Source organism: Numida meleagris, chromosome 9, assembly GCF_002078875.1.
Source record: "Numida meleagris isolate 19003 breed g44 Domestic line chromosome 9, NumMel1.0, whole genome shotgun sequence".
NCBI lineage: Eukaryota > Metazoa > Chordata > Aves > Galliformes > Numididae > Numida > Numida meleagris.
The window spans coordinates 17,763,972-17,774,044 of record NC_034417.1 but is presented as its reverse complement, the minus strand read 5'-3'; the positions used below and the strand labels follow the sequence as shown (position 1 = coordinate 17,774,044).

General features: G+C 44.7%; 1 protein-coding gene across 1 annotated transcript; it reads right to left on the bottom strand.

The window, feature by feature from the left end:
* On the bottom strand, window positions 179-10,067 carry HACD3 (3-hydroxyacyl-CoA dehydratase 3). The gene is made up of 11 exons (XM_021407929.1): window positions 9,884-10,067; window positions 9,704-9,746; window positions 8,906-8,979; window positions 7,447-7,611; window positions 6,561-6,612; window positions 6,086-6,196; window positions 5,370-5,497; window positions 4,782-4,894; window positions 4,129-4,235; window positions 3,037-3,168; window positions 179-2,167 (listed from the first exon to the last, which is right to left on the bottom strand). Exons 1-11 carry the CDS (start codon window positions 9,968-9,970, stop codon window positions 2,091-2,093), a joined length of 1,089 nt encoding a protein of 362 aa, XP_021263604.1. The 5' UTR covers window positions 9,971-10,067; the 3' UTR covers window positions 179-2,090.

Genomic DNA, 10,073 nt, shown 5'->3' with positions numbered 1-10,073 from the left:
TAGTTTGTCTTGTTCCATTCTCACAGCAACTTCTGCTGTGTGCTAGCGTAGGTGTGTGCATGCTAAAATGTCGACTTGGTGAGGGTTAGACTCCAGCTGCCTATCATGCGAGTTAAGTAATAAGTTACACAGCTTACTGCATTCAGGGAAAAAAGCAAAAAACTGAACTGAAGCAAAATTTGGTTGTAAATCTTTATTAATAGAAACACATTCTTTCTGAAGGACTAAAACTCAGTCATTTAAGATCCATTACAGCTCGTACTAGGTACCACAGTTTCACTGAGAAATATCACATATGAGTACATACGGATTTTATAACAGAAGTTTAAATGCCCAGTAAAGAAATTAGAAGTATGAAAGGGATCCTTGCTGTTCCGAGCCAGCTAATTCAGTCCTTTGATGTACTTCAAACATATGTACAGTGCATACTGTAGTGAAATAGTGTGTAAATAACACTCAGCTCTTTTGAGAAAGTTACCTGCACTCTTCTCTGTAAGTGAGCCTCAAGTATCTCTAAAGAGAAGTTCTATCACACCTTTTGTTGACAAAACACAACTGTGAAATGCAGTGAGGAGCTTGTATCAGTTCTTTGTTACAGTCTCTTTATAACACTATTATCCTTCCTTTACAGTAATAATCACTGGGTCCATGTCATAAATAGTAAGCTGTATAGAAAATAACTTTGGGGAGGATTCATATCTTTTCACAGTAGAAAAAGATAACACAAGTAGTAAGATGGCACTTCAGCTAATCTCAGCTTCGGTGCCTGATCTGGATTGCTGGCATTGCTCGCAGTACCCTGGGGATGGCAGCAGCTGGGAAGCAGCTTGTTTATAACCCTAATTTTTCTAAACTGGATTAAAGGGACCGGAGGAGTCTGGAATCAACTCCAGGAGGCTAGGTGTGAGGAAGGGCACATGGAAATGAAGCCAACTGAAACAAAAGTTTTCAGGTGAGAGAGTATGTGACCTGGGATGTGAAGGGAACAGCTCTTGTTTAAAGCAAACACAGAGGAAAGGGTCCCTTCAAACCCTACATGGGATCTCCCTCACTGAGATACATGGCATCAAAATAATAGATTATTTATTTGACCCAGCACTCCATCCCATCAGGGAACAGCCAAGAAAGCGTGTACACAAATTTAAATGTGCAGCTGATAAAGTGAAGTAGAAAGACATCCTTGGTTTCTTTTCCAAGGCTATAAAGGAGCTACAGCCCTGGCAGGAACTATCAGAAGAGTTCAGTCTCCCAGGGCAGCTCCACATTTTTCCTTTGCGTGAATGGGATGGAGTTCTTCTGGTGTTCACATGCTAGGAGAAAGCTGGTACCTGTATTTCCTTGTCTCCTTATGTTTCAGTGCTGACATTATCAATCAGGAAAGCATTTCTGACCATGGGACACAGTGGCAGCTTCCTTTCCCTACTGATGCTACAGGTGTATGGGTGTTGGTACGATCCACAAAATGCTTCTATTCTGTTAAGACTAACCTAGGAACAGATTAAACTGGTATGGTAGTACTTAATTTGACGTCGGCTACTTCCAGTTTTAATTCTGCAACATCAGTATGCTGCCTAAGAAAAGGGGATGTGGGTGCTGAACAAGTTTACCCCAGTCGGTAAGGAACACCCAAACACGGTTCAGTGACCTCAGGCTGTGTTCCTCTTACTGTCAGGATGCACCCCAGGAACAGCATGGGCCAGCTAATAGTATGCCCCAACATCAGAAGCCCTACCTGCATGCAGTATTGAAAGAGCAAATATCCAATTAAAATATAAACACTATTTCTATTTAGTGCTGCTCCACCGTTTATAAGCACATTATATGCAGATAATAGGATTTCTCCCTAATACAGTAGTCAATAGGATACAAGTTTAAATGCAGCCGTTCAATGGTAAATGTCATGCATGCATTTGATTGAAAGGGAACAAAATACAGTATGTGGGAATGTTACCTGAATTCATTATGAAATCATGAATCTAGTGTGATCATTTAATTTTACAAAATTCTTTACAGTGGGTAAAACCGTTAAGAATTAAGAGGCTTATCTTGTCATTGAGATCAGTTAGATAAGAAAGCACTGAAATCCTCCTTTACTTCATCTTTCTCTTCTTTGGTCCAAGGTGCTGTTTCCTTTGCTTGTAGAGATATCGGAAGTTTACAAATAACCCTGAAAAAGAATGAAGCATTCAGGTAGGACATTTCTGCATCATTTTAAAGCTGGGTGGCTGTACCAAATCAAAACAAACAGAAAAACACACAATGGTTTAGAAGTATATACAGCACTGAAAGCTAGTGCTAGTATTTTCTTGTAGGGTTTGTCACTTTTAAAAGTCTGTGCAGAGCTGGGAAAGGATCAAACAGGTGTTCCAGTCAGTCTCAGCTGAAGGTCCTCTTTAAACAAGGTCTGCAAGGGGGGAACCTAATGAAAGTTCAGTTTAACATTATAGATGAGATTCAGCCTCCCTGGTTTCAGTGACTTCTGGATCCGCAGACATACTGGCTGCATGTACTGCAAAGCTATCTTACGTTTAAAGTGAAACAGAAGAAACCAGGTATGTGAAACACCATTCTTCTTGAAATGTACTACTACTTACAGAGCCTTCTATACTGTGTCCTGCAAAAACGTGTTGTAATGAAGTTTAGTTAAAACTTTTTCTTAAATTTGGTATTACGTTCAGAGTTCCACTAAATCATTCTGAAGCTCAAATAATGTAAAGGGGTGAAATTAAGCATACTGAGATTACAAATACATGTAAAAATTATACTTTGAACTCAAACAAACTGTAGATAATGCTGCTCACTTGTTAATAAGGACTTCTCCTTAGGGGCAAACCAGTGCTAATTGTAGCTGTGTTCCCTTCTGTCTCTGACAAATATATAAGTGAGCAAGGAGGATGGTACTTAGCCTCAAGCAATTTTGTGCTGTCAAGATCTCTGAGACACGGGAATTCAGCTTTCTTAAGGAAAAAAATATACCTAATCAGAGGAAACTGCCTTTTCATTTTCAACAGTGAGAAATACAATTAAATATCTTACCCAAAAACAAGGCTATAAGATACATTTGAAGCAAGAATGAAAACTGGATTGTGACGTTCAGTGGATTTGGCAATCCCAGACTAAATTTTCCTGTTTCACTGAAGATGGGAATGGATTGAATGAGACAGACAGCTGAAAGAAGAAAACCATGGTTATCAAACACAGGTAGAATGCTCACTGTTTTACTTGTTAACGTTTGAATCAAAGCTATTTAAAAAATGTAGTATGATGGTAAGCAGCTAGATCAGGCAGTAGAGCAGTTTAGCTACAGAACTCTTAAGCACGGTAAACTTGTTTGGCAAGACACTGTTCTTGTACACAAGCATGTAGCCTGCAGGGCCTGTGCCAGCAGTGGTTATCATGTTGAAATACCCCCAGAAAGGAGAGAGGCATATTTTCTCCTATACTAGGAGTTAAGCAATGCACAGCCTACTCCTGGCTCCCAGAAGCAAGCTCTGACAGGTAGGATTACAACACATTTCTTGCACCTAGAAGCTGAGCGGTGACAAGCATTTTAAAAATTCAGGTGTTAAGACAGAAGAGTTCACTGTAAAGCCCTCTCCCTGGGTTTCAAAGCTGAAGGTGAGCACAGCCTCATCGGGAAAGCACTGTGCGTGTCTCAGAACAGGTTATAATGCTTTCATAGGAAGAACTGGCACCTGCCTGTTCTGTGCCAGTGATTTACAAGATAACTGCAAAGTCTCTGAGCTCGTGTGAACCCCAGCAAGACTGACCAAGCAGATGTAGCAGACAAAAGCAAATACAGCGCTTTAGATCAGCGAGGGGAAGTGAGCGTTGTCTTCCTGTAACGCTTGCATGGTCTGCAGTGCACACTTGGTCACTTTGTTCCACTAGCCTTTTGTTGCCTTTACTTTCCTCTCCAGTGCCCAAAACGATGACTTCTATTCACATCAAATTGAAAAAGTGTTTGCTTCAGTAAGGGAGATAGAAACGCTTATTATCTGGTTCAGCTCAAAGCACACATCTACTTATCTGTTGAGCTATTCTATTACTCTTTAGTCCAGCAGCCAAACCAAAAATGGAGTTATTTGCCCAGAATTAACTTCATTTATTAAACTTTTTCGGGCATACCTTCTGCCAAGCCGCCTAAAGGGTAGAGAGGGATCCAGCTGGTGTAGCGGAGCCAAGTTAGAGGTTTCCATTCTATACCCATGCATGAAAGCATGTAATAGGGATACCTGAAGCCAATTAAGTGTGAGAAGAAACAGATATTGTTTAAAATAGAAGCTGCTACAAGAATTAAGCTTGTATATATCTGCAGTACAGAACAGTCAACGTAATTCCCAAGCGACACGAGAATAATCAAAAACTGTTCTTGTGGGTCTTGATGGACTCACCCTTATCGGGCAGTTCACATAACTAATGCTATTATTCTGATCATTTGGATGAATTTAACTGCCCCACTTGTCAAACAGACCTTTCAAAATATTTTCTTTGGAAAGAGAAACAGAGCACAATGCAGCTCACTTAATCAAGTCTAAGTATACTTCAACTAGAAGGCCAAATTTCCCAAAGAAAGCAATGTGTTTTTTCAGGGCAGTATTAACTTCTAGATTCCCATATTGCCCCAGCTTTTGGCTGTGACAGCCCGTGTCAAAAAGGGATTTTACTCTGGGGCCAATCTCTGTGCAAATCTTCCAAAAGGTAGAAAGACCTTCTTCAAAAGTTCTTGGAAAGAACCACATTGTTTTGCACACACCCATTAAAGGAAAAATCCCACAAACCTGAACAGCTCAATGATGCTCCAGAAATAAAACAAGAAGAACACCACAGCTTTGCTCTGCATTTCCTCTAAGCTTCCAAGGACAACAAACAAAATGAAGTTTCTTCCAAATACCTGTTTAAGAAAAACAAATTATGGAACATTCACACTCTTGAACAAAAGAGCAACTCCTTGCTTTCAAAACCATGCAGATCATCTACTTTTCCAGTCCAAAACAGTTCTGTACTCAGAGTTTAATTATGCAGCTGAGCTGTCACCTCCAATTTATAAGCACACCACCTTTCTACTAAGGGACCTCGTCTCAAATCATTCAACCTCACTTCTATTCACAACAACCACAACCAGGATAAAAAGGGGCACTAGAATCTAATCAAAATCATTTACTTTGTCAGCTGATTCTTTCTTTTGTTGTCCCAAGTTATCATGCTTAGTTGACAGCCTCCTACAGCAGAGTATGGGAAGCCTGGATATCTGTCTCTTAAATAACATATTCTCTACTTCAGTGGCAGTAAGGTTATATCGCTTAGAAGAAGTAAAATACACCTTCACTTACAACACAGGAGGAGCAAGAAGAACCACAAAATATTACCTGTATTACAGCAGGGATCAGTGGTGATCTGACTAGTCCTATTAGTGAATTCAGGATTTCCATTAATGCCAGGGTCTGACAAAAGTACATCATGTCAGAGATGGTGTGAAACGTATCATAGAAAGAATCTGTGAGACACAGGAAGCCTTGTTAAGGACAAATGGCCTTTCATGTTCAGGAAGCACAGCTTTTGCTAACATTCTGTTTGTATCTGGAAAAGCATTATGCATGATTGTTGGACTTCTTCATAGGCCTCACCTCAAAGTCACACCACTTAGTCCAGAAACACTGCTCAAGTCCTCTATTTCATACACAGAGGGATCAAGAGCTATTTCAGCAATTACTTCACAAAAAAAAAGTGAAAGCACCATACCTCAGCAGAATGAATTATTTTCACTTCAAAACCAAAATGTTCTGCCCAGCTTATTTTCAGAAATACCGATATGGCAGTAAGCAAGACATTTTCTTCCAAATGATTTCTTCAGATGTAATCTTGGCAGAGTACAAGCATCATTCATTAAAATACACATCTCTCATTTCAAGTAGAGAGTATTTTCCTATCCTTGAAACTGTGATGGCTTTTGTTGTGCACTTTGTGCACTTTGGTGATGCATTTACTACTTTATTTCCTAGATATGTCTTCCTTTAGACTTTGATATTTAAAAAGTATTAAAAACAACACCCTGAAATGTGATAAAGTAGTGCTTATTACTTGCCTTTTCCTAAGATGAACAGTCGTACCGTCATGTTCACAAAAATCCAAGAGAATCCCAAAAACTGTACGAGATTATACATTATTAAGTATCCTTTCTTCAGGTGTTTGAAAGCTAAAATCAATAATAAATGCATCAGATGAGCAGAGTACAATGGTAACACTCCTGTAAACCAAGCTTTCTGTGAGAATACAGCTTACAAAAAGGGGAACTATTGATTGTGGCAAAAGAGGAGCTGTGTGCTTTGTGAGTTCTGCCTGCTTTTATCATCTGCTAGAACAGAATTCTTGCTAGTCAGATTTTTAAACTCCTTAGAAACTGCAGGCAATTTTTATTAGATTTCTAAATTGCTCATAATATGAGGCTCCTCCTCCAGGATGCACCAAGCTACTCAGAATTGCTCCATGAGATCACATACGTGAGCAACAGAAGCTTTCTGAACCCCCATCTCACACACTAGAAAGGTACAGTTACTTACGGTCTTTTGGGACTCTGGATTCTATTTTCATTTTGTTAATCTTTTCTTCTTCCTTAAGATGAAGGATAAGGTTTTAGCGAGCGTTACTGTAATTAGCAACTGATTTGTTAACTACCCTACTGCAAAGCTAGTAGGTTTAAAACTCAGTTAAGCAGCCAATTGCTAGAGGGCTTAAATGTTCACCTGCATAAAACAGCACACTTCTCATCCACAATTAATGGTAATGTAAAAGGTAGAGGGTGTTAACTGGCTATACAGCCTTCGCTGTATGTGGTGCTCTAACAGGTGCTTCTGCTGAAAAAGCCATTTGATTTCTGTGTTCCCAATTATTAGTGTTTCTTAGAACTGTTCCCTAAAACATTTCATAGCCCACGGGAGACCTGACAGGAACTGCGTACATCCAGCCCAGGCTCTGCCTGCCCTCGCAGCTGCTTCTGTTGTTGCAGCAGCCCTCTCACCTCTGCACTAACCTCAGTGGCTTGGAGGAGAACAGGGCAGCATTTGTTTTAAACCAGTTAAGTAGAAATGTAGTCTGTTCTGGTAAAGTGCTTTCCAAGATGGGCTTTCACCCCCCTGCTGTATTAAGCTGCTTGAACTTACCATATGGTGGGAATGCACAGTCAGAGCCAGCTCAGGAAGCAGTACTGCGGCAGTACACATGGAAACAAGTCCCTACTTTCTAGACAAGCAATGCCCAGGACTGGTGTCTCTGGGCTTCACATGGCATGTTCATCTGACCTTCACATGGATCGGGACACAGGACTGCTAGGGTGCAGGGCAAGAGGTGCAAGCCTTCAGCTGCAGGCACCAGCCAGCACGGAGCTAATACACAGCAATCCTTGCTTTGCAACTGGCAGTACAAACCCTGTGAGTCCACAGGACTGACCTTCTCCTTCAGTTCCATTTCAGCATCCGATTCATCTAACCAGCGATCGAAGTCAGGAGCTAGGAAGAGCGGGCGTTTCTCTTGCTTGGTGAGCCTCTCCCACCAGTTACTCTCCTTTTTCTGCACAGTGATGTTGAGCTGCCTTTGAGTCACCCTGCATACAGGCTGGGGGCAGACACAAGAGTACACGTCAACAGGAGCCCTAAGAAACAAGCTCTGAGACTGAGCTGATACCTGAGCTCTCCCCACCAACAAAGCAGAGGTGACATGGACTGCTGCAGCACAGGCATCTCCCTGCTGCCCAAGACATGCCATGGAAACCAAGGGCAAGGTGAAGATGGCAACTACGATGGCTATGGGACTTGTGATTTGATGACCAGCGGGAAGGCCTGCTGGCACTGCACAGCACTACTCATCCTACCACAGAGACTTAGCACAGCCCCTGGCGCTAGCAATCCTACACAAAACCTACAGACCATGGCTTTAGGCATTCTCGTGTTTCATCCTGCGAGCCACCCACTTCCTCTAGCCAGCAGTAAAAATAATGCGAGCGTCAGTCACAGGTACATCTCCAAAACAGGGAATCCCACATGACACCTGCTGTGGTGAGAGGAGGAGCCATGATCTGCATTCCTAACTGCATGTTCCCCCAGCACTCCTCTCTGTCAAGGCTGGCTCTGTGCTCCTAAGACATCTGAAGGCTGCAGCTGTAATTTACAGCTACTACTGCCAGAGGCTCCATCCCTCACTCAGGGCCACCCTCCAGCCTCCTCCTTGCCAAAGCAGCAGGGCTAAACCATGGCTCCCAGCATGACTGCAGGGGTAAGCAGCACAAATCCTCTGTTGGGAGCAGAGCCTGGAGTTCTTCCATGCCCCAGGGGTTTTGAGAAACGAAGCCAGACTTCACAGCCACCTACAGGAGTTTGCTCTTCCAGCCAAGCTCTCTCCTATTGGACTACAACAGCAATTAAAACAATGTTTTGCAATAGGACCTGCAATGTGTCCGTACTGGCAACCTAAGGAATTTGTACAAGCCAGAAACACCAGTTCTCGCACATTTATTTTGCTGGGCTCTAAAAGCAGCCACACTGACACTTTGTACCATGGTGTTCCCCCTCCTCTCCACGGCACAGCTGCATCAGACAAACTATTGCAAGCACCTCCCAATATCTTGCTGCTTTAAAACCCTATAAAAATTGTAACCGTATAGCAGCTATGGTAAATGTAAGGCCCTGGTTCTATCAGGGTTCCCCCAGTGAGAAGAGCTGCATTAAGGCAGGGTGGTGGCTAAGCACAGCAACCAGGACTGCGATGGGTGGCATTTAGCAGCCAGTCACCAGGAAAACCTAACAGCACACTGTGGACTTCATGCACAGCCATTCTCCTTTCACGTTTCCCAAACAAACAAACAAGAAAACCCTTTTTCTCTGCAAAAATTAGAAGAAAAAGAAATACCTACTTTAGGCTCGACCGGTTCTAGGAACTCGATCTGAAACTCGTAGATGTTGTCCCCTTTGGCACCATGACCCTGAGCTAAAAAACAAGAGCAGATGATCAGCACAAAGTGCCTGGCGAGTCCCACACACCTTTAAAACACGACACGCGGAGATATTCAGCGTTGTTTTTACAGTGCCTTCCCCTGGCTCGCTGGAACATCACAGAATCACAGAACATCCCATGGTGGAAGGGATCCCGAAGACCAAACCCCGAGGCGTGGAGCTGCAGGACGCGGTGGTGGCACAGCTCCGCCGGGCGCTGCTGGGGGTCCTCGCTGCCAGCCCTGCCGGAGGGCACGCACAGACTGCTCGTGCCCGATGGAAGCCGGCTGGGAAGCCACCGCTGGGAGCGGCCCTTGGGGGTAGTGCTGAGTTTCCTTGCCACCCCGGCGCACCGCAAGCTGATCCCACAGCGGACACGTGCGGCCGTGCCCTATCAGGTGCCTGTTGGTGGCTCGCCAAGGAGGTGGCGTTCACCGGGATAGAGGAAAAACGAGCAAATAAATGACCAACCCGCACTGAAGGCAGCACCCCGACGTGCTGAGCAGCGAGCCCAGCGTGCTGCCGGGCCGGGCCAGAAGGGCCTTCAATGAAGGAGCTGCTTTACCTTCCAAATGGGGCTGCGATAACGCTCACAGACGGGGCTTTGTGGGCTCGGCGCAGACAGACAGATGGACACGGAAACGTCCCCCACATGTAAATGCGGGGCACCACGCTTTGCCTATGAGATCAGACACGGCCCGCAGCGGTCACAGCCCTACCTCGGAACCGCAGCACGTTGTCGGCGATACTGATGTCCGGGTTCTGCAGAGGGACAAAGTTCTGTTAGCGACCGCGTTACCAGCAGTCCCGAGGGCACCCTCGGTGGGCCCTCACCCCACTGCCAAACTCAGCCAGCGGAGCTCCCTGACCGCGCCATCCCCGCCCCCCGGTGCCGGTACCTGCACGTCGCTCAGCTCCACGCGCAGGTACAGCTCGCGGTGCCGCTGCGCCCAGTGCACGTGCGGCCGTAAGCTGGAGCCCGCCATCGCGCCCGCCCCACCGCGCCGCTCCCCTCCCGAGGCGGCGGGGGCTGCCGGTGCGCCTGCGCAGTGCGCACAGAGGGGAGCGGGAGGGGGGCTGTGTTCCCGG

What these genes read in the sequence shown, in the direction of transcription:
- HACD3 (XM_021407929.1), bottom strand. Translation starts at nt 9,970, where the DNA reads ATGGCGGGCTCCAGCTTACGGCCGCACGTGCACTGGGCGCAGCGGCAC. An exon ending in CAACGTGCTGCGGTTCCGAG is followed by an intron (nt 8,980 to 9,703) that starts GTAGGGCTGTGA and finishes CTTGTTTTTTAG; the next exon opens with CTCAGGGTCATGGTGCCAAA. An exon ending in AAATGGAACTGAAGGAGAAG is followed by an intron (nt 6,613 to 7,446) that starts GTCAGTCCTGTG and finishes CTTCATCTTAAG; the next exon opens with GAAGAAGAAAAGATTAACAA.